Source organism: Paroedura picta, chromosome 2, assembly GCF_049243985.1.
Source record: "Paroedura picta isolate Pp20150507F chromosome 2, Ppicta_v3.0, whole genome shotgun sequence".
NCBI lineage: Eukaryota > Metazoa > Chordata > Lepidosauria > Squamata > Gekkonidae > Paroedura > Paroedura picta.
Genome location: NC_135370.1, coordinates 40,326,838 through 40,351,183, shown reverse-complemented (window position 1 = coordinate 40,351,183; position 24,346 = coordinate 40,326,838). Strand labels below are relative to the sequence as shown.

Genomic DNA, 24,346 nt, shown 5'->3' with positions numbered 1-24,346 from the left:
CAGCAGCTGCTGGCAGCTCATTCCACCAAGCTGGAGCCAGGGCTGAAAAGGCCCTGACTCTGGTTGGGGCCTGTTGCACTTCTTTGGGGCCCGGGACCACACACAAGTTGGAATTGGCAGAGTGTAGTGCTCTTTGGGGGATGTATTCATCCTGCACCTCCATAGTAAGGGAGGCATCGAGAATCACCTCCCAAGTTCCTGATGGTATGTAGAGCTTTCGGTTGCACCCTGTCAAGGGTGTTGTGCTTCCCCTTCTGGACTGTTCCTACGTAGTCACAGGAACTCCATCTTCAAGGGGTTAAGCTTCAGGTGGCTTTGCTGCAGCCACTCCATCATGGCACCTCGCAAATGACTTGGATGGAGTATCAGGCTAATTGCTCATTGACAGATAGATCTGGGTGTCACCCACATATTGCTGACACCCTAGCCCAGGGGCGGCTAAACTGTGGCACTCCAGATGTCTGTGGACTACAATTCCCGTAAGCCCCAGCCACCATGTGTTGACTGGGCTAATGGGAATTGTAGTCCATAGACATATGGAGTGCCACAGTTTGGCCACCACTCTCCCACTGGACCAGCTGTGCGAGAGGTCACAAAAGATACTAACCAACATCAGGGAAAGAATCATGCACTGCGGAACTCCACACTGGATCTGGCAGTGGCACAATTGTTCCTTTCCAATGGTGACTCTGGGATGATTCGCCAGAAAACCCAACTGCATTGCAAAATGTATAAAGTTTTAAATTTTGTTTATCATATCAATATGTTGTAAGCCACCCTGAGCCCTCAGGGAAAGGCAGCCTAAAAATCCATGAACAAATGAATGGCCAACACTGCACTTACAAAAAGCATACATTGCAACCTGTTTTTCTAAGGAAAATTTTAAAATTACAATGGTATTTTAACAACAGTTTCCTGTTTTGAAGCCACCAATACATTCCCTATATATGTGAAATATCTACATACAAGCAATAAGCTCAGAATTGTGCCTGCTAATTCCCCCCCCCCCCCCCATGTTACAAACACTGGCCTAACACCAGCACAGAGTCTAAATGTGCACAAGCCATCACGGGCATCAGGAACCTTCAAAAACCAGCATTCTCAGAGCAATGTACAGAGCTACAGGTCCAGTCAATGGACCTTAAATAAACCAATGGTCCACCATGTGTACATATACACATTCAGAATTTGTATATACTGAGCTGATCATGACACAGACACATTTGTGGGCTTGCAGACCCAATTCTATTCCACATATATTGCCCAGACAATGTCATAATATATGGTCCAGAATTTCAATCAATTTCTGGTAAAGGTAAACGTATCCCCTGTGCAAGCACCAGGTCATGTCTAACCCTTGGGGTGACGCCCTCCAGTGTTTTCATGGCAGACTCAATACGGGGTGGTTTGCCAGTGCCTTCCCCAGTCATTACCGTTTACCCCCCAGCAAGCTGGGTACTCATTTTACCCACCTCGGAAGGATGGAAGGCTGAGTCAACCTTGAGCCGGCTGCTGGGATCGGACTCCCAGCCTCATGGGCAGAGCTTTCAGACTGCATGTCTGCTGCCTTACCACTCTGCTCCACAAGAGGCTCTTCAATTTCTGGTGGAAGAGTCCAATTTGTTAAAATATTTCAGTGAGTTATTCTGTGTGAGGTCTTATTACTAACGAAAACTAAGTGCTACTCTAGAAAGCGCGATTTTTCTTCTTCTTCTTCGTTCTCCAGCACTCTTGAACATGATATTCAGTTCAGATAAGACAGAACAGCTAATTTTAACATCTGCAGCTTTTCCTCCCTGAAAGTACATCTAAATAAGAGGGCGAAATTCTGCACATACAGCTTCCCCCTCTATAGAGCCACCATAATGAGAAAAGCCACACAACTCAGATCTATGCCAGGTACTGCAGGAAGATGAAGGGACAGAGGTTAAACCAGGCTAAAAAGAAGCAGGAGCAGAAACCCTACAACATACATCTTGGATTCTGACTACGTTTTCCAGTCTTTTTCTTGTCCTTTCCCTCGCAATGTCTCCAAGATATGCTGCACTTGGGGGATGGGAGGGTAACCTTGCCTATAAGGGGAACCGTGGCCCCCACACAAGCAACGTGAAGAGGGGTATGCAGCAGGAAAGTAGAATCAGTGGCAACTGTTAGTTCAATCTACATCCAGCCTGCAGTATATTTTGAAGCCGTGCTGTGTTAAGAGTTAACATGAGGTGTTTGGCTCACAAAATATGATCTGCAGGCATGTCGTTTTGATGACAAAACACCATATTCCAGTACTTATTGCCAAAAGCCTTCACAAGAACCCACTCGACTAACTTCCAAGGGGAAAAAGAAACCCAGATCTAAACTTATGTAAGATGCCAGTCTGAAAGCCCCCCTTCACCAATGTGCCTTTACAACTAAAATAAGCAACCACGAACCATGCCACCGATGCTCAGCCCAACTGATTATTCTCCTCTAAACCATTTCCCATCTTATTTTAACTCCACAACCGTAAGTGCGTGCCCTAGCTTCATAGACAAAATATTGCCACAGCCCAAGTGGAAATACTACATTGGGACGTGAACTACTCTGTCCACAATCACCACTTTATGTTTCCGTAACTAAATATAATAAGAGAGGATACTTGTCCTACATGTGGTACATGGATATTCCCAGTACAAAACTCCCGAGACGTGTACCCTATAATTTATGCAGGAGGGACACATGCAAACCCCCCCCCACAGAGGGTTGAAGGCCCCACTTAAATAAATTTCAGAATTAAACCCAGCAATTTCCACAAGCGTGCCCCCTCTATCACAGATACAATCTATATTTTCTGTACCGTACCTCCAAATTTTAACTGCCTTAAATGAGCACACCCCCCCCCATTCTCCCCCCCCCCCCAATCCACCTACCCGTTTCTGCAGAACAATTGGAGTAATCACTGGCAAAGTTACCCTCCTTCCAAGAACATTCATATCTGCTCCTCAGAGTCACCAACTCAAAAACTCAATCTGAGCCACGTGTCAAATTAAGGTAACTCCTTTAGAGGATCCGTTTTTTTCCCCCCTCCAGACCTCCACACCTCAGAGGGAGGCAGCGCAGAGAGACGGCTGACTAAGCGATAGAAAGACAGTGCTGGTTTCTGTGAATCCATTCCTTCAGAAAGCCAATTAAGGATGACTCCGGGACAAAACTAAGCAGGGACGGGCCAATCAGAACCCCTCCTCTGCCCTTGGAAACTCATTCTGAGACTTCTGTTTATTATATTTAAAGAACCAGATTAGACAAGCAGCTCAAATCACCCTGACGCTTCTCTTGGACGGTGCCTTTATCTAGCAACTGGGGAGCTGTGCCATTAATTTGTTTTCAGGGTTGATTCCCCCCCCCCTTCGCATTAACATCTGCAGCATGGATTAGAAGTGAAAGCTTAAGCAAAAGACATGAGTCCCCCCCCCAAAAAAAAAACCTGTGCCATTTGATCAAACTGGGATATCCCGACAAAGAAGAGATTTTCATGCATTGGCAAATCAGCAAGAAACGGGACCAGTAGAGTTAATTACCTCCCTGATATTTTAGTGTGCGACTGCTTGTTGTTTTTCCTAGTCGCGAAAACTCTCCCCCCACCATCATTCTTTCTGCATTTAGGGCCGATACAGAGCAAAGTGTAAAAGAACACGAAGCTAAATAGCAGTATTAGATTGGACAGCGGGGGCCTAAATATTTTATTGCCAAAGAAAAATTACATTGCCGGCTTCCTAAAAAAACACAGAAACATCTTTCAATGAATGTAACTACCTCCCTGAAACGCTGATGGCTCCCTGAGCACAGTGCCAGTAATCCTTGCCAAAATTGCTATCCTATTTTCTTGAGATTGCTGGAAGGGAGCCAATGATATGAACAATAGACAAGCGAGGGGGGATTGAGGGGGGGGGAAGCTGGCTCGGGGTCCCATTAGTTAGCAATATTGAAGTATTAAATCCTAATCAGTTATACAGAAATGGCACTATGTCTTATAACTCACATCTTAATAACAGGAGTGTTAACATGCTGGAGCATGTCTGGCTAATGTTATATAGTTTATCCCTTTCTTTGTGGTAAGCCATTAATAGAATTAGGCCCTTAAGTTTTCAAGAAGACCAGACAAAAGCATTAATCTACGGCTATACTGGGCTCAGCTGGTCCTTGAATCATAATGCAGCCTGAAGTCTCTGCCTTTTCCCTTATTCCACAAATCAAGGGGAACAGTGAGATGTTCTCCTAAACGTTTTCTTCTAACAATGCCAGGGAACAGAAGGCTTCACAAATGTCCCCTGCAAAAACAGAAGGAACATAGGAAATCCAAAATCCCTCAACTTTACTCATTACTGTGGAGCAGTGGACTAATGGAACAATCCACATTAAACTCCATGAACCTTGCTACATCACAGTGGGCTAGTCAAACCCTAAGAATCCAACCTGTTCCAGGGTAATTGTGAAGGTAAAATGGAAGGGGGACTTACAATGCAGAGCTGCTTTACCCTGAAAACACTATTGGTATGAACTAGCTACCCTTGTTGCACTTTGAGAGTGGGAGGAGAATTCAAAGAAAAGTAGCTTTACAACTTCTTCCTATTCGGTTATTGTGACCTATATAATAGTAACAAGTGATCCGAAAGTACAGCCCCATATTTTACTTTATTTTTAATAGAACTGGGTAAAATATAAACCTCAGTTAATCTATACATTTTTACCCAATGGGGTATTGAAAATACTCAACAAGGGCTTTTTAAATACCCCATAAATCTACTAAGAAAACAATTATCTTGAGAAGTGTTTTTAAGTGCTTTAACAGCACCCTAACCCTTCATTACAACCCAAAACAAGCTTTGTGGGATATTTTTATTCCGTGGTATGTGGGGAGTTTGATTTGGAACGGAAATATACCCCAAATGCAAAACTTTGGTTTTTTTTCAGAGAATGGGTTGAAGGCTAAAAGAAGGTCAGGATTAAAGCAAAATAAATACTCCCCACCATAATCTTCTTACAGTGCCTAGTCAACCAGAGATGGGCATGAACCTTAAAAAATCCACTTCAATTTGGGGTTCACAGCATCCCATAAAGCAATCCTTGAACCAGCCAGTTCAGGTCTTCCTTTCTTCAGGGCTGGGAGGAACTGCCTAAATACAGTTAAATAGCTAGCACCCATTTATTAGATTATATTTTTAAATTTTATTTATAAGACTTATGGCTTACAGCCATTTAAACCTAACAACTGGTGGCAGATCCACCCTGCTGTTAGGTTTAAATGGCTGGTGAGTAAAAGAGAAACAAGCTGGTGAAATGGCTAGCAGCATTTCAGTCTAACAGCAGGGCAGGTGTACCTATCAGCTGCTAAGGTGAAATGGCTGTCAACCATTTTATTGATCCATTTTGCTTTCCCCCATGTAGAAGCTTCAAATGGTTCACTGCCATTTCAGTCTAACAATGAGGCTGGTCAGTTGTTAGGCTGAAATGGCTGGCAGTCATTTTCACTAATCCATTCTGCTTCCCTTCATGCACAGTCATTCCTGCCTAGCAGTAGGACAGGTCCACCCATCAGCTGTTAGGCTGGCATCAATTTCACTGGTCCATTTCATCTCCCTCTGCTTCAAAGGAGAGGCAAGACTGACCCATGAGATGGCTCACAGCCATTTAAACCTAACAGGTCAACTGTGGACCTGCACTGCTCAGCCGTTAGGTTCAAATGGCCCAAACAGTCCGGTAAATGTTCAGGGAAGGAACCCTTCTGAACCAATCCAGGTTTGTACCAATTCCTGCTCATTGATTTGGGATCTCCAAACCAAGTCACATTTGTGCCAAATTTTGGCTCATGAACCAATTTACGCCTATCCCTATAGTCAACTGCTTGATCCTTAAGCAGATAAAATATTTATGAACATTCCATGACATCCCCATAAATCCACCAACTGAAACCAAATCGCTAGTAACACTAATTTGTGTATTTCTACCACAGCAACTCTATTACTATCTAGGGTGATTTCACTGGCAAGGTAATAATAATATTCAACATACTTGGGTTCTTGGCCGAACATACTTGGGACCTTGGCAACACCAGCCGAAGTAGTATTGTCCAACAAATTTACATACTGTTTTATTACTACAGTAACATCACTGCAGGAAGAGGGTTCCACTGAGAATCTCACACTAAGGTTCCCTGTTAATTTCAGCAGATCATCCATCCTTTCTGCATGCGTATTTCTTTATACTTTCTGTTCAAATTAATACAAAAACCAGTCTGTAACAGTTCTCTCTGTGCACTGGGGCATACATGAAACTTTGGACCAAAGCAATTATGCAAAAACACAAATTGTTTTTAGGGGGGGGGGGGCATTGTGCCACTTCCAACCCTGTTGACCTTGATTGTGAAAGATGGGAGGAGGAACATGGATATTGCTGGTAAGCCCAATAAAAGTCATAAAGAGATCTAGCTTGAGGTCAAGTATTTGATCATTGTTCAAATCTCAGGGATTTTAAACGAAGCCAATTCTAACATAGCAAAAACCCAGCCTGTTGCCAAAATAAAGTTCCAACCTTGGCATTTACTACTGCGGTCAAAGCAGTGGCCAATCTGTAGAATCAATATCATCATTGCAACATTATTTTTTTTAATTTATTTATTCAATTTATTGCCCACCGCTCCCCAAAGGCTCGCGGCGGGTCAGTCGTCTGAATAAATCCCCAATAAAATCCCCTTAAAACAGATATAAAAATCAGATTATATATATAAAAACCCTTAAGATACAGCGGCAAAATCACTCCAGCTTTAACAATAGCCTCAATATCATCTAGAGGGGGAGGGAGGAAGAGGGTGCAGATGGAATTCACCACCACTGCTTCTATAGGAGAGGCCCCGATCTACCTGGCCGCCTAGTCTCAACCCTAGACCTGGCAGAAGAGCTCTATTTTGCAGTACTCATTTACTATATTGTATTAACTTATCTCGAGGTTTAGGAAGAGAATCAGCAAAAACCTTGTTTTGGACATTTCCAGAAATCAACTTGCTCTCTGCAGCAGCCCCTGACATGAGAATTCCCTTCCCCGGCAATAAAGACACAAGGTGTACTGACTTGGATCCTACAAGTCAAGGAGAAAACATTTTGCTGCCTCCCATTGCAGTCTTCTCTCCCTCTCCCTGCCCCCTGCACAATTGTACTCCTGCAAGTCAGTGGTTCCCCACGAACAGAGTATGTGTGAGGAGCAAAGTGGGAGACTGCAAGGAACCTGCAAAAACCACCCTCCCCTTCTCTGCAAACAGAAATGTGGGTCTGTCAGGGGAACTTGGCACTATTTCATTTACGGAATTGCTCCAATATGATCCAGGTAGGGCTGCTAGGTCTCCCCGGCCACTGGTGGGGAATAAGGAGGTAGGATAGGGAAACTCTTAGAGATTTGGAGCCTAGTGAGCAGGAACCTCAGTGGTCTACAATGCTACAAAGTCCACTCTCCAAAGCAACCACTTTCTCTAGGATCTTTGTAGTCTGGAAACAAGCTGTAATTCTGGAGGATTCCCAGGTTCCCCCTGGAGGCCGGCATCTCTAGGTCCACGGCTTTATCTTACTGAAGTATCTTGTGATGATGATGATTTAGTCAAATTCAACTCTTGGCAATCCTATGGCTCAACTGTCACCACAATTTTTGATTGTGCACTCTTTCTTTTATGTGCATGATGTTCTGGCTGGAGTCCATTTTGATTGTATCTAACCGCTACAGTCTTTGTTGGCCTGGTTTCCTTTTGCCAATGACCAATCCTAGCATAATGGCTTTCTCAATTGAGATGGGTTGCAAGAGATAGCCAAAGCAAGTTTCGTGATTTTGCCAACCAGCGATACAGCAGGCTTTATGTGCTGTAGCATTTCCTTGTTTGTGACTTTTGCTGTCCATGGAATCCACAGAAGCCTTCTCCAGCACCAGAGGTCAAATGCATCAATTCTCCTCTTGTCCATTTTTTTCATCATCCAGCATTCACAGCCATTAGTGGCTATTGGAAATATGACAGATTGAACTAATCTACATTTGGTAATCAGGTTTATGTCCAGTCATGTACACCTGAGCATGCTGTCTCCCAATCCCAGATAAATGGAGAGGTTTCCCTCCATGGTACCTGAGAAAAGCTTTATTCCAAGTCTGACCCAGACCACTTCACAGTAAGGCTTGCCCTTTGGCCAAAAAACCAACAGCAAGCCTCTGCAAGGGGAAACATTGAATCTTAAGACCGAAGATGGGAGGGGAGTAAAGTAGTTCAGCCATGTTAACTCAAAGGAGAACAAGCCTTGTAGAAGACATCTTGAGGTAATAGCTCTTATTTACCCATGCAAAGAAGTGGTATAAGGTCTCATACCTACATGAGACAAACTGATCTCCATGAGCAGAACTATAGACCAGAAGTTTTTGGCAGACATTTGGGTGTTCTGGTTTCTGTCTCCAGTTGTCCACATAAATATGCTGTTTAAAGGACTAGAAAAGGATCACATCAAGGGAAATATGCTTAATAATAATAAATCTACCCCGAGCTATGCTACATAGATATTTTTCCGGAATTGTAAGCAAATTCTACTGCACTGAAAATTCCTGACAGGGTATGGTAAAATTCACAACGAAGCCAATAAAATCAACAGGTTGTATACCATAGTTATTTTCTGTCTGTTTTTGCCACCTGTGCAGATATTTGCCAATTTCCTCTTCCCATTATTGACTCCCCCATCCTGACAAGTCTGTTCCTGAGAGTTCCCCAAAATTCTGAAAGCAGGATTCCCAGGACTGTAGGAGGAGAGAGACAGGAGTTCTACTTGCAATTTGTTGGATCATTTTTTACTAATAGGTTACTTCCTTGTAGTAGACATCCTGCTGTAAATGGAATGCAAAAGAAAAGCAGTCCACAGTCAGCCTTATGGGGAAGGATCCTACCCATCCTGCTTCCAAAGCAATCAGCTCTGAGAAGGAGAGGCCAGGTCAACTAGCACAACCCAAAGGGGTGTTGTTGTCTGTGGACAGTTACTTGGATGTTACAAGGAGATGGGTTTGAGGCCTAGGCCTGGATTCTAGGCCCCTGTTGTGATTTGCAGTAAGACTAAAGGAAACAATCATGTGAGTGCTTTCATGAACCAATCACAAGCGTATATTAAAAGCCAATAGTGTATTCTAGGTGTGGTTTAAGCATGTATTTAAGGTCTAGCCGTTCTTCCTATTGCAGTTCTTTGCGTTCAATAAAGTTGCCTTATTGTTTGGTGCTGAAAGGTCTTTCTTCGCTCGCAGACTTAATAGGTGAGCAAACACTATACTACTATCTATCAACATTTTGTAGAGAACCTCTCACAAACAATAAGCACACTAGAAACTGAAGCTCCTTGTGCTATATCTATGATTGCTGTATCTCCTGGTTAGATAGAGAGGTCTCCGCCTCCGTTGTCCACATTCCAGCCATCCATAGTTCTTGCTCACAAAAATACATTCAGACTCCAGTATCGAAGGCCATGTCTCAGTGATAGAGAACCTACTTCGTAAGCAGAAGGTTCCAAGTTTGATCCCCTGAATAGCTAGTCAAGAGACCATATCAAAGACTTCAACCTGAAAACTGGGAATACTGCTCCCTGTCAGAATAGACCACAATGGCCTTGATACTACTGTCATCTTATGGTGACTTCATAAAGTTAGTCTGCCATCATATGAAAAACATATTCCCTTGGGACGCAACCAATATCAAGAGGGCATAAAATTATGAAATATCAAGTTATTCTGCATCCATTTCAGATGAAGGATATTAAAGCAACAGTGAGTCCCAAATGTTCTTCTGCAACATCCATTCCCTCGATAAAAGTTCCACCATGTGGCTTGCATTCTAGTCTTGGGTTAGTTTTTTAAAAAGCTGTGCCAAGGTTCATCTCATAAGTTTCCTAAAATAAACTGCAGAGCTTATTTGGTCTAACGCGATCAGATTATCCACATATTCTGAACATCCACAGTGAGATAAGCATGCAGAGCAGTACATTTCAAAAGGAATAAAATGTTCTTTCACTTTGAATACCCTTGACTTTGTTTTGGCACTTTGAGTTGTGTTCAAGGAAGCCCATAGATTAATTTACCTTGAACTATTCTTCTAGAAAAACATTTTGACCAAAACAATCCATCACGTTTTCCTTCTGTTTACCCAATGATTTACATTCATTTTGCAAATCCAGAAGTAATCTGATGTTCCATTTAAATTATAAAGATCCGCTACTCCATTGTTAAATAAATTTTCAGACAGCTGCTTTCATTAATGTAAGTGAAAACCAAACAACGAGGATCAACAAATGATGGATACGCATTGGTCTAATAACAAGCTTTCTCAACCTTTCTCAACCAGGGTTTCCTGAAACCCAGCAGATTCTTGACGGCACTGGAAGAGTTAATTATTACTTTTATTTATTTTTTAAATTTGTTAAACATTTCTCCAATGATATGACTATATATGATCATATTGACCTGCTCCCCTCTCCCAAAATGGCCAATGGTGGCCTGGAGGGGAGGGTCCCTGGGTGGTCATGTACATATGTATGCTTCCCAACTATATTCCGCACGATTGTGCCACTTCTGGGGTTTTTCAAAGTCAGGGTTTTCCCAACAGTAAAGAAGTTAAGAAAGGAGTTTGACAAGGCTGTATACTGTCGCCTTGCCTATTTAACTTGTACGCGGAGCACATCATGAGAAAGGCGGGGTTAGATGAGTCACAAATTGGGATCAAGATTGCAGGGAGAAATATCAACAATCTCAGATATCCAGATGATATCACTCTAATGGCAGAAAGAGAAGAGGAACTAAAGAGCCTCTTGATGCGGGTGAAGGAAGAGAATGTAAAAGTTGGCTTGAAACTCAACATCAAGAAAATTAAGATCATGGCATTCAGCCCTCTCAATTCCTGGCAAATAGATGGGGAGGAAATGGAGGTAGTGACAGATTTTATTTTCCTGGGCTCCAAGATCACTGCAGATGGGGACTACAGCAAAGAAATTAAAAGACACTTGCTCCTGGGGAGGAAAGCTATGAGAAATCTAGACAGCATCCTAAAAAGCAGAGACATCGCCCTGCCAACAAAAGTCTGTCTAGTCAAGGCTATGGTCTTCCCAATTGCAAAATATGGCTGTGAAAGTTGGACCATAAGGAAAGCTGAGCATCAAGGAATTGAGGCTTTTGAACTCTGGTGCTGGAGAAGACTCTTGCGAGTCCTTTGGACTGCAAGGCGAACAAACTGTTCCTAGAGGAGATCAGCCCTGACTGCTCTTTAGATGGCCAGATCCTGAAGATGAAACTCAAATACTTCGGCCACCTCATGAGAAGGAAGGACTCCCTGGAGAAAGGCCTAATGCTGGGAGCGACTGAGGGCAAAAGAAGAAGGGGACGGCAGAGAATGAGGTGGCTGGATGGAGTCACTGAAGCAGCCGGGGAACTTAAATGGACTTCGGGGAATGGCAGAGAATAGGAAGGCCTGAAGGACCATTGTCCATGGGGTCGCGATATTGAGAAATGTCTGGAGGACCACAGGTTGACTACCCCTGTAGATTCTACATGTAGGGAAGGGAAACAGCTACCATCCAAGACTCTTGGAGGTACACTGAAAACTCTTGGGGATGTGTATATGGAGGGACTTCAGCTCAGTGGTAGAGCATGTGCTTGGCATCCCAGGTTCATCCCCCAACATCTGCATTTATATAGGGATCAAGCAATAGGTGACAGGAAAGAGACAGTCAGAGTAAGTAATATGTACCTTGATAGACCCATTGCCTGGTTCCACACAAGGCAGTTTGATGTGCTCAAGTGCAGAATTTTACAGCATGAATTCAGCCATATTTATATAGCTGCAGCAGTACACATGTCATTTATGGCAGTGGTCCCCAACCCCCGGGCCACAGCCGGGCCGCGAAAGCCTCGGCGCGGCCTGTGGCTCCCTCTCCCCGCCCCCCCCCCGAAGCAAGAAGCTCGCCAGGCTGCGAGCAAATCGGCCGCCAAAGCAGCCGATTAGCTTGCGGCCTGGCAAGCTTCTTGCTTCGGGGGGGGGGGGGAGAGAAGCTTGCCGGGCCGCGAGCTAATCGGCCGCTTCAGCAGCCGATTTGCTTGTGACCTGGAGAGGCGGGGAGAGGGAGCCGCGGCCGCCGGCATGCCGGTGGCACAAACGCGCATGCGTGGACTTGCCACACATGCGCATTTGCGTCCGGCAGGACCACAAACACAAAGCAGTTTTGCGCATAGGCAGCGCTAACGCGGGTGCACGTTTGTGCCCTCGTCAGCCGCAAATGCGCATGCGCGGCAAGTCTGCGCATGTGCGTTTGCACCAGGGCTGCCGCACGTGCATGGGGCCCCGGGTCACCCTCCCCCCAATCCCATGACAGCGGTCCGCAGCCGCAGCAAGGTTGCGGACCACTGATTTATGGAATCACCATACCATTTTTATCCCTCATCTAAACCATACGTGCATGCAAAGCTGAAAGTGTATCTGAGGCCACCCCGGTTCAAACACTACAGTTCTCCGCACCAATCATTCCATGCAGTTACAGCACACTGCATTACTTCCTTCATTTACAACCCCACTTTTCTCCATAATAGGGACCCAAAGGGGATAGTGTTTCTCCCCTCTTCTCTATTTTAACCACACAACAGGCAAGGCTCAGAGTGGGTGACGGAAAGCAGGCCCAAGATAATCCTGCAGGCTTCCATGGCATGAGTGGGGATTCAAACTTGGGTCTCCCAGATCCTAAAGAGGCTTCCTCAAACAGACTTTCATGAAACCCTGGGGTTTCTTGACAGCCCTGGAAAGGCTTCCCGAATGGGTGGGAGATAATTGTCTGTCTCTATATACCTATACCTATATCTATATCTCTATATGTGCCATGGTGACCCACCACACCCCCAAAATGGCCAATTATAGGCCTGGTAAGGGGAGTGGCCCCAGGTGGGCATGTATAGTCTGACTCTCTAAACATTACGCTGCAACAGTGGCTCTCACTGTGTATTGTACCGGGTTCTGTCTTAAACAAATATGACACTGAGGGAAGATAACCAGGAAAAATCTATTTTATGTGCCCCCCCCCTCCCGGGGAGAGACATTTTGTCCATTTTTTTCCATTGAAAACTCAGAAATCTGGCAGAGCACTGAACTCCCATGAAATATTGCCTCTTTTTGAATGAGATGATCTTCAAAGATAAGTTTTTACTTGTTTTAAACATGCACCATGAAGATTTTATGTGAAATAACATGCAGATGTTGAATAAATATAAGTCCTTCGTACGCTGAAAGAGAACATTTTAAAGTGACAAATCTTGCCCACAATAAATATGCAAGACGATCATACTTCACGACTGGTGAGGTCTGGAAGCAACCTACATCAAGCATTGCAGGGACATCATGAAATGTGCTCTGTCTCAAGAACATATATTTATATCAGCCTTTGAGTTTTTTTATCATTGAGAAACCTCTGAAATATTCTTCAGGCTTTGAGAACCCCCAAAAGTGACATGATTGTGCAGATATAGTTGGGAAGTATAGCTGTGTACATGCCCACCTGGGGCCCCTCCTCCCCTTCCCATCCCCTCTAGGCCCATTATTGACCACTTGGGGGGGGAGGTCATGAAACCTTGGTTGAGAAAACCTGATTTACATAATGCTTTTAACCATTTTGTCACAGAGTAAAGTTTTTAAGCCATTCATGGTGGAGATCTATAAAGAACCTCTTGTTTTGAATGGGGCTGCCATATTCCCACTGCAAGTATGATAACACTAAAAAGACATACTCTAATAGAGGCATCTCCAATATAATGCCTGTGGGCACCACAGCACCTACTATTTATAGGAAGTGGGCAAAGCCAGGTATGACTTTTGCCCAGCAAGGCTTCTTGCTGTCTATGCAGTTTTTTAAAAACATTGTGTTCGCAGCAGCTAACACTACACTACAATAATTTTCACTGTGTGACTAAAGATAAGCTGTGGCAGCCATTTTGTGGCTATCTCCATCTTCTGTGGCAGCCATTTTGTGGCTGTTCCCACGACACTGTGTCAGAATTCCAAAGGGGCCCATAGACTGAAAAAGGTTGGGAAGCCCTGCTCTGATGGGCTGCATCCACTAAACAGAATGCATTCCATATGGATCCAATGAAAGGTGAAAGGTCACCTCCCAGAAGGAACAGAGGTGCATGAATCAGACTTAAGACAAAATAGACACAGACATGCTTGAAAGATTATACTCATAATTAGTAAAACAGTACAATTGGTTCGAGGAAAGCTTTCTTGCTGAGATGTATTAGAAGGATTTGAAGATGCTCGCACATAGATGGGGGAAATGTCCCATGAAAGAACAGGCCCATAGTCACAGAGTGGGAGTGAAGACTGGCCCTCATAAGGCCCACCAGAAGCATCTCTATTTCTCACCTTTTAAATTGGCTTTTTGTGGCTATCTAGCATTTGTACCTACTGTGAAGAACACACAATTTTTTCTCAGATCCCATAAATATGCCAAACAATACGTTATATAACTAAGTTACAAAACAATTTATGTTGTTCAATCAGTAGAAGAAATTTAAGTTGGATAGAAAAACATTGCATATATTTCAGTTTCCTCCAAAGTTTCCTTGAAAATAAATTCCCCCTCCCCACTGTGGCTTCAAAATGTCCAGAAATTTATGGGACCAGGGAACGAAAAGGAAGAAAGCAAGAGAGAAAAAGCAAGCCAGCAAGCCCGCTGCAATCCTAAAACAAGCAGCACCCTTATAAGCCAACCGACATCACTGTAAGCAGGTCTACTCAAAGTCAGATTCAGGTCTATTATTATTATTCTAATCAATCGATCAATGAATCAGATTTATACCCCACCTCTCACAGCACCTCAGAGTGGGTAAAAACACAGTTAAAATACATCTTAATTACAATAAAACATTATAAGAACATATAATTAATTTAAAACCAAAACAATTTACAATGTATAGGACAAGTATTAATTGACTTCTACTCTATTCACTGGGGCTTGCTCCCAGGCAACCATTGTTAGGATTAAATTGGAAGGATATGGCTCTGGTCCTACCTGTAGGGTAGGTTGCAGAAGGTGGTACTTGGGGAGGTTGCTGGTCAGCCCCTTGGCCTTTGACCTGTGGGGCTCTACAAGGCTCTACTCCATACCCCTATTTTTAAAACTCTACAGAAAACTTCTGGGAGAGATCATCCTGAGATCTGGGCTGGGTTGTCACCCAGTTCTTCCTTATATGGCCAGGGAAGCTATAGAGACCCTGCACTAATGCCTGTAGGCAGTTGTGGGATGGATGAGGTCTAATAAACATAACCCTGACAACATGGAGGTGCTCCAGGTGAGCCTTCTTGGTCATTGAAGCAAAATTAAAGAATTGGCCATCCAAGAAAATCCATCTGCTAGCCACAGTCATTGTCTTTAGGCAGTGGGGAAAGATTTACCACTTTTCCCTGCCGGTCCGTCAGTCCTTCCTGTTGATGTTCTTTGTTTCAGCTGTATTATATGTTTAAGCACCCTTACATATTCAGCAGCTTTTCTGTAATAATTATAATGGATTGATTTTTATTGAATGGGGGACTCTTAAAAAACACCGCTTAGGACTTCTTTATGCCACAACCCAAGCCTTCTTTATGCCACAACTGCTTCCTTCCTATAATATTTAGCATTTTATTATGTAGCTTAAAATTGTGTTGCCTTGGTGCACAAATGTGAAAACTATCATCCTGACAACTGTAAATGCAGTCTTTGCAGTTTTGCATTTGTTCACTTTTACCAACAGATTATTTGTCTTTGGAATTCTAAATTTGCTTCTTTTTCATGACAAGCTATTTTTCGCAGTGATTTCAGGTTCACATTACTCTCTCACATACTTTGCCTTCCAGAATGGGTGGGAAACTTACCTGTTTGATGCGGGCATTTGCCTTGGGCAGTATGCTGGTGGACAAAACAGATGGTAACTGAGAGCAGCAAAGTTCCGGAAAAGGGTTTGGGATGGAGGAGATTTTGAGTACATCAAGTTCTGTCTCCATTCTCCTGCACTGAAAGAAGAAAACATATATGGAGATTAATCATCTACACTCAAATCAGAATTCAAAGGTACAAAACCATAAGATTTTAACAACGTTGTGTCAGCGTCCCCCCCCCCACCTCCCCCCAGGACTGCAGGAAGAAAAATGTTCACTTCCAGAATCAGTAAAACCTTGTCTTAAATCAATAATTTGGGTACCTCCCCATCCGTGAATCAGTCTAATCCCATTAACTACTTTGCGTAAATTAACATAAAATGTTCCCCAATGTGTCCACGGTCTTTTTGGGATTTCGGCAGGCAAAACTCAGTCTTGTTTGTGTTTTCTGGCGTTGGGGAGTGAACGGTGAAGGGGGCCTGGAATGATGAAGCAGCCCTCTCCCAATAAGTTAGGCATCTGTGCTCTTTGTTTTTAAGGCTACTGTTTAGACATAAGCACTCTTCGGGGTCCAGTTACCATGTTCAGACTCTCACAACTCTACCCAAACATAAATAGAGTCCAAAACATTAAGAATCCAAAAAAATGGTGGGGGGGGATGCTTAATCATTGTGGCATTTGTCCATAGCAACGGGGAAGTGTTAATGTTTTTATTAAAAATGCATTTATCATATAGACTCGCATATAAACTGACCTGCATATAATCCAAGGCACCTAATTTTGCCACAAAATCTGGGCAAACTTATTGACTTGCATATAAGCCAAGGGTTGGATATGCTCCATCATCACAGGCTCTCCCATCCAGCCTCCCCCCTCCAACAAATACAGAAAAGTCAAGAGGATGAATAGCTGCTGGTTTTCGTATCCCGCTTTTCACTAACCAAAGGAGTCTCAAAGTGGCTTACAATCACCTTCCCTTCCTCTCTTGATGCCAGACACCCTGAGAGAGCTCTGACAGAACTTCTCTGTGAGAACAGCTCTGGCAGGAGAACCAAACAGGGCCCCCCAGGCCAGCAAACCAGAACAGAACAACAGTACCTGAAGTTGGCAAGCTACTACAACAAGTACAACAGGTACCAAACTGGGAGAATGGACAACTCTAACTACAACTGCAGTGTCCCCCCCCCCGAACAAAACACTGAAATAAAGAACGGTAAAAATCAACTTTTTAAAGAAACACAATCCCAAGAAGAAAAGGCAAACAATGCTGCCCCTCAGATCAAAGAAGAAACACTAGGAGAAAGAAACAGTAAATCCCAAAGCACCCCCAAAACCCACCCCACCCACAGAAATCAAAAGAATAGTTTGGAAGAAACATTGTGAAGGGCAATGCAACGATTGGCTGGCTGGAGCAGTCTTTTATTTCAATCACTGTATATACTCGCGTATAAGCCGAGGAGGGCTTTTTCAGTGTGTTGCTGAAAAACTAAGTTTATATGTGAGTATATAGGGTATATTGTGGCGTTATTGCATAGCAATGCAGAAGTGCATTTTTTAAAGAAAATATGAGGGGCTCGGGGGACACAGAAGTTTGAGTCCTGAGACACCACTGTGCTCTGATTACAGGCTTGCTGTGATTGACAAGCCAAGGATGGGGTGGGGCTCGATTTGTTTTCCCTTACTGCCTCATCAGGAAGCAAAGACCTGCGAGAGGCAGATCTTACTTTCATGATAACAACCTTAAATTGAGAGCAAGTACCATTAAATTATCTACTTCTAAATTATCATATTGACCAGAACTAAAAACCTTGAATTTAAAATGGGTCCCATCCCAGAGAAGTTACACACCAAACATTTTTAATTGCTATAATACTGGTACGCAAATATAAAATGATCCTCCCCCCTTTTTTTCTTGTCAGCACAACTGAAAATATAATCTCACATTTGTTTAATTACATAAACCCTACCTTGTTCCCCACTGGGGAACCAAAGAAGCTTACACTGTTCTCCTCGCCTCCATTCTAACCACACAGCAACCTTGTGAGGTAGGTTAGGCTGAGGGTGTGACTGCCCAAGGTCATCTACCAAATTTCCATTGCAGTATGTGGACTTGAACAGTTGTCTCCCAGATCCTGTGCTAAAACAATAGCAACTACACCATGCACTTGAGGCAAATACAATATTATGCAGAGAACCCTGACCAGAATTAGGGCATTGGTTCAAGTTCAAGATTTGAAGCATCCTCTCTTGGCACCCTACAGTTCGGGGGGGGGGGGGGAAGAATCTTGGGCTGGCAGGATCAGGTCATTAAAAAAAAAACAAATCCAAAATCCACAGAACCTTCTAGAAAAAAAACACAGGTGATCCATGCAACGGAGTAAACGTAAATTATACCCACATTATCATCACAGTGACTGACTGGATTTTATGCTGTGCTTCTCATTTATCCACTTCCCACTTTGACTGACCTCTTTGCTTGCGAACTGATATGTCAAGAATGCCAAAGGACCACAAGGAGAGCTTCTTCAAAAGAAACTGCCCACATTCCTTGAAGGGCTTAATTTTTAGAGAACACTTGCAGAAGTTTAAAGTTGAGCCGTAAGACTCAAGGAAGGCTAATCTTCCAAGCTTGGGTGAAGGGTAATCCACTTCACAAGAGCAAAAAGAGACCCTCAGGCAATTTTAATGATAGCTAAAGGATTGCACCTGTGAGCTGTTTACTCAGAAGTAAATCTCACTGTGCTCAATAGAGCTTATTCCTATGCATATGAAGCAGCCTCAACCGTCAGAATTAAAAAAAAAAGCAGAATGAAAATAATACTGCAGTTCACTTCAACAATGCTAATCACTGTCTAACTCTTTATATTGTTCCCGGTCGGAAGATTCCTTTGTCACGAGCAGTACGTTAAATGGAAACCCAAAACGTCAAAAGTTAATAGCCTTTATTTCCTAGGCAAAGACTGCGAAGGGAAAAGAGTACGTGTTACAGCAGCCACTGGAGTGGCAACTATTGCTGTGCAGTTCTACAAAATACTTTTCATCTATTTCTTTTAATTTCCAAAGGTAAAATCCACATTATTTCAGATGACTCTTGGTTAGTCAGTCAGTCAGTCATTATATTTATATACCGCCCTCCCCAGGGGCTCAGGGCGGTTTACATAATAACACAAGGAACAGTACATGGAACAGTCTTATAAAACATTTGGGTAACGGTGCAATAATAACTGATAATTGTAAACATATAACATTATAATTGTATAACCAATAAACAATACAATGTTGCAACATACAAACAGGTCCAGAGTGTATAGGTGGTGTTCTGAGGGGGGCGGGGAGCAGGGGCCCTTTGGTCGCTGTTGGTTATATATATCTCAACCGAATGCCTGGCGGAAGAGTTCCTCCTTGCAGGCCCTGCGGAACTGTTTAAGCGCCGTCAGAGCCCTGATCTTCTCCGGGAGCTCGTTCCACCAGGTGGGAGCCAGAACAGAGAATGCTCTGGCCCTGGTTGAGACCAGGCGGACTTCTTTAGGGCCAGGGACCTTTAGCTGGTTGGTTATCTATTAATTACCGGCATGCAGAGTTCCAGGAATTTTGCACATTGCTCAAAAATCAAAATGCGTGCAATTGTCACCCCTCTCGTTCCAATTCAAGTGATGAGCAAAAGAAGCTCCTTAGAGGTGTAGCTGGAACACAGCTGTTCCAAATTATGCTATGCATGGTCCATGTGTTAGCTTTACAGAGTTTCAGGGTGGCTTAGGGATAATTACTAATTTGCACTGCTTTCTTTGTCCATCGTTCTGCAATGGTGGTGGTGTGAGGTGTGTGTGTTTCATTCTTTTAAATTCACTACACCAGCTAAGTGATATTTCTGGCAGACTTCAAAGCTTCTGAACAAATGAAATTTGGAGCCTGGGGCCTTCTGCTATCCAAGGCTCATTCTACAGGCAGAAGGGGTAGGAGAGGAAGTGAATTAAAGCATCCAGGCCCAGATTAGCCTCATGAGAGCTCAGATTCTAAACAGAGTCAGCACTCAGATGCTAAACAATGAAGGAAGACCAGGATTATTACGCAGAGGACAGCGATGGCAAACCTCCGCTTGTCTCTTGCCTTGAAAGCCCCAGGGCTGGGGTCACCATAAGCTAGGTGTAAACTTGACAGCATTTAATTCCTTACTGCGCATCTGGCACACCTCTCAGAAGAACTGCCTCTACTGGTCTGACAATCTAGGCCAGCATCTAGATTCCCAAAGTGGGGGTTTGGAGACGTTTATAAGCAGGGACCAGTTCATCACTGCTGTTTATCTCAGGCATCCTGGTCTCAAAGATAGACTGTCTCTGACCATGGAGGTTTTACCTCATTCACCCTGCAATGTATTTCAATGACCTTTGGTCTTTGTCTCTTTTCCTTAGAGGAGCAGGCTTACCTGTCTTCCTTGCCTATGATGGCCCCATCCACTTCCCTTCCTCTGAGGCTAAGGCAAGATTTTCCCTCTGTTTTTCTTTCCCTTCAGAAGTAGAAGAGCTGGTTTTTATACTCTGTGTTTCATTACCCAAAGGAGTCTTAAAGCAGCTTGTAATCTTCTTTCTTTCTTCTCCCCGCAACAGACACCCTGTGAGGTAAGTGAGGCTGAGAGAGCTCTAACAGGACTGTCTATGAGAACAGCATTATCAGGACTGTGATGAGCCCAAGGTCATCCAGCTGGCTGCATGTGGAAGAACAGAGAATCAAACCCCTCTAGCCAGATTAGAAGTCGCTGCTCTTAACCACTACACCAAGCTGGCTGAGCTGCCCAAATAATGTGTATTTTCATTTCCTGAAAACCTGGATGTTCCACCATGTCACAGTATGATATTTTAACCACAGGCTCAGCCTAAGGGAATGATTAGGAGCCAACTTTAACTTAAACAACTTAAATGGCACTCAAGGCATTTTGAAATTAAAAAATAACAAATATCTTATTTAATGTAGAGGGGAAAGGTCAGATGAAATCAGGGGTTGCAATTGAGATAAAACTAGTACATAGGTAGATTCTAGTTCTCATGTTTCAGGCTAATGAGTGTTTCTTAAGCTTTTCACAGTAACTTAAATCTTTATGTTGACAGGCTTTTGTTCCATTATGTCCCCCAAACCTTTTAGCACACTGAGTATTGTTTGGCTTCCAGGAGACTGATACACCTTTTCCAGTACCCAACTCCCTTTTCTTGAAACTCCTTTTGAGTTTTTAACCAGTTCTTAAAGTCTCCAAAGACAATTTCTTGCCACACCAGACAGTTGCTAACCATACCTAGATCATTGCCCTCCTCAGCCCCATCTCCCCGATTGACTGTGTAGGGAAATTCTCCTTTCACCAGACGATCTATCCCCTTTCTTTGGCCCAAATGGGCATCTTTGCCCACTCCCCAAACTTCCTTGCCAACTTTCCCCAGTTCTCCTATCTGCATTAAACTCCACTCAGTCATTGCTGCATTCTGAAACTGTCAGTCCGGGACTTTTTCTCCGCTAAGGCTGAAATCAGGCTGAATCCACCTCAGCATCCAGCTCAGCAGTCTTTCTCTGCTCAGCGGATGCTCACCAATCAGACGGCTTGGAGCAGCCTGTCACTCAGGGCTCTGCAAAGAACGCGCCCTTCACCCGCACAGCCCTTGGGAGCTTGCAAAAAGGGCAGCCGGTCACAGGGTCATCCGTGGCAGGAGGCTCCCAGGCCAGTTCTCCCGGGCCGCGGGCGACAGCGGGGAGTGCCTGCCCTTCCGCCGCCACCCTCCCAGCGCCGCTCTGCAAACCTGGCAATCGGGGAGCCGCCGTCTCCTCCTCCTCCTCCTCCTCCTCGCTGCTGCTCTAAAGGGCCATCCTCGGGCGGCAGGGGGGCGATCACGCGGCCGGCGAGTCAGCGGGGATCCGAGCGGCTCTGCAGTGCAAGCGGCAGCGAGCGCAGCATCCAGGCACACCTTCGTCGCTGCGGGCCGGCACCAGCCCCACGTGCGGCGTTTCGGAGAAGGGGCGGAGCAGCCGGAAAAGCCGCCAAGGTAACCCCCGCCCCGCACGCGTTGCCCCTGCCCTCCGAGGAAGCGGCGGCCGTGGGCGGGAAGGGACCCGGTGGAGGGGGGATCACAGCCCGAGCCTGGTCTCTGGGGGTGGGGGATCTGCAGGGCCCCCGAATCTAGATCCGCGCCGGGTTAATGGAGGCGGGGCTGCATTTGCCTCCTAAATGGAATGATGTTGCCTAAATGGCGAGTAGATCCCCCGGGGTTGGAGTGGACTCTTTCCCCAGTAGGGGAGTTTAGGTCTGCAGTCGCCGCCGAGTGCTGTTCTAATCCTACCGGGATCCCACTTACTCTACCGGTGAGACTGTCTTCTGCGTGTGTTGAGGGTTTGCACCGCTCCGCAGCCCAAAGAGATACAGATCTTCTCAGAACTAAGGTACTTCCAGTTTAATGGCCCTGATTTCGAGGTGTAGCTGAACTTGAGGAAGTTTTTGCACCAAGAGTGGTGGTAGGAAAATTGTGTGTGTGTGTAGGTACGTGCGCACACACACAGGCAGAAGGAAGCATGACTACACATCGGCCTAAAAGACAGGTAGAGTCTGGCGCTCTTTAGCCACTACACCCGACAGGGGAGGGATTGACTCAGTGAAGGCAGCCAGGGCCCTCAGTTTGCAAGACTCTTAACTAAAATACGTTTTGGAGGTCATCACTTTATAGGCCACTATAAGTCAGAGGCAACTGACAGCACTTAGAACATGCAGAGCATCAGCTGGTGGCTCCCAAGGGCTTGTGGAGCTGCAGTCCATAATATGTGCAAAAAGGCACGTCTCAGCCTATAAACAGATAAATATTGTACGTGGATTTCCATGCATATTCAGATGTACACCAGTCAACCACTACTGCTATTTGATCTCTGGCCCTTCTTGCTAGGGAGTCAATCACTTGAACTCAGTGGGATTTACTTCTGAGTGAACATGTTGAGGTTGCCCTGGAAGGCACTTAGTATTGCTCCACATGCTTTATAGAACAGAAGTTGTCAAAATGGACTTCCTGTGAAGGGGGCAATGTTGTCATTTCTAAATATTTGTAGACATTTGGTTTTACTGTAATCCATCTTGACTTCCTGGGAGAAAGGCTGACTATGCAAAAAACAAATATTCCTCTTCCTTCAGAGCCAGCATGATGGTAGTGGTTAAGAGCAGTGGCCTTTAATGTAGAGAACTGGGTTTTGATCCCCCACTCTTCCACACATGGCTAGTTGGGTGACTTTTGGCTTCTCACAGTCCTGCTAGTGCTGTTCTTACAGCAGTTCTCTTAGAGCTCTCTTGGCCCCTACTACCTCACAGGGTGTCTGTTGTTAAACGAGGAAGGGACAGGTGTTTGCAAGCGGCTTTGGGGACTCCTTCAGGTAGTGAGAAGTGGGGTATAAAAGAACAGCTTCTCTTCAGTAACTATTGGAAAGCCTGAAACGGGAGCCAAAAATCACACATTTTGTCTTTAATTGAGCCTTAGATGGCAAAGGTTCAATTAGATGGAGATGCCACTTTGGGTTCCCATTTGGGAGAAAAGTAGGGGGTAAATGAAGTCAATAGAAACAAACAGCCCATCATGGTACACACAAACTCTTAAGTAACATGATCTGTTTTTGAAAAAGGGCTTTGTTTTTTATGCTGAGGGTTAGACATTAGCATTTGAGCAAGGAAGGGCTATATGCATGACTGGGGTGTTGCTTGGGAAGTTGCACAAAGAACAATAAAGGAAAAAACAAGGATGCACTTACCCGTAACTCTTGTCTTTTGAGTGGTCTTCTGTGCAGGCACACGGATCTTGAGATTGCACGCACACAGGCCAGCCGCAGAAAAGATTTCCAAAGCTTTCTAGTAGCTACAAGCAATACCTCCTCTGTAGGGATGCCAGTCCCCAGGCAGGACCTGGGGATTCCCTGGAATTATGGCTCATCTCCAGGCAACAGCGATCAGTTCACCTGGGGAAAATGGCTGGCTTGGAGGGTGGACTCCACAGCATTATACTCCATTGAAGGCCCTCCCCACCCCAAATCCCACCCACTCCTGGCTCCTCCTCCAAAGTCTCCAGGTATTTGCCAACCCAGAGCTGGCAACCCTGCAGAGTCAGTGCCTTTCGCTGGTAGGAGGAAGGCAGTGTAGACATGCATGAAACCAACAGGGGCAAATTGCATGCAAAAAGATTACCCTTAGAACGACAGGATTACCATGGTTATTGAAAGCCCTAGCAGTTAAGGCTGCCCAGGTGAGCAACGTACTTGCTGATTGTTTCTGAGTTCTCCATGGAGACAACAGCAACCCTTCCCTCTGCCTGAAACTGCACCTGTGTTGAAGGCCGTTGGATCAAGATTCAGTGCTCAGAGACTGCAGCAAGAGGATGGACTGTGTCAGCCTCTGGAACTAGGCATTAGCAGGGGGGCTCT

The 24,346-nt window shown here is 44.6% G+C and overlaps 1 protein-coding gene and 1 long non-coding RNA gene across 9 annotated transcripts in view; one reads left to right on the top strand and one right to left on the bottom strand.

Annotated features, from left to right (window-relative positions):
- Window positions 1-24,346, bottom strand: part of GRB14 (growth factor receptor bound protein 14) — a 74,728-nt gene that overhangs the window by 47,786 nt on the left and 2,596 nt on the right. The window contains exons 2-3 of one of the 8 annotated variants that reach the window (XM_077319876.1): window positions 23,681-23,884; window positions 15,917-16,054 (exon numbers count right to left, since the gene is read on the bottom strand). In XM_077319876.1, the coding sequence (XP_077175991.1) occupies window positions 15,917-16,045 (129 nt within the window). In that variant the 5' untranslated portion in view covers window positions 16,046-16,054; window positions 23,681-23,884. Of the gene's footprint in view, window positions 1-2,903; window positions 3,141-15,916; window positions 16,055-17,886; window positions 17,982-18,387; window positions 18,530-19,209; window positions 19,305-19,487; window positions 19,509-23,680; window positions 23,948-24,346 lie in introns of those variants that run through there. The other 7 variants (XM_077319875.1, XM_077319874.1, XM_077319878.1 and 4 more) reach the window with 7 other exon arrangements.
- The window catches only part of LOC143829287 (uncharacterized), a 59,996-nt gene continuing 57,177 nt past the window's right edge, over window positions 21,528-24,346 (top strand). Inside the window, exon 1 of the long non-coding RNA XR_013228053.1 lies at window positions 21,528-21,942. This is a non-coding gene — a long non-coding RNA (uncharacterized LOC143829287). The remainder of the gene's footprint in view (window positions 21,943-24,346) is intronic.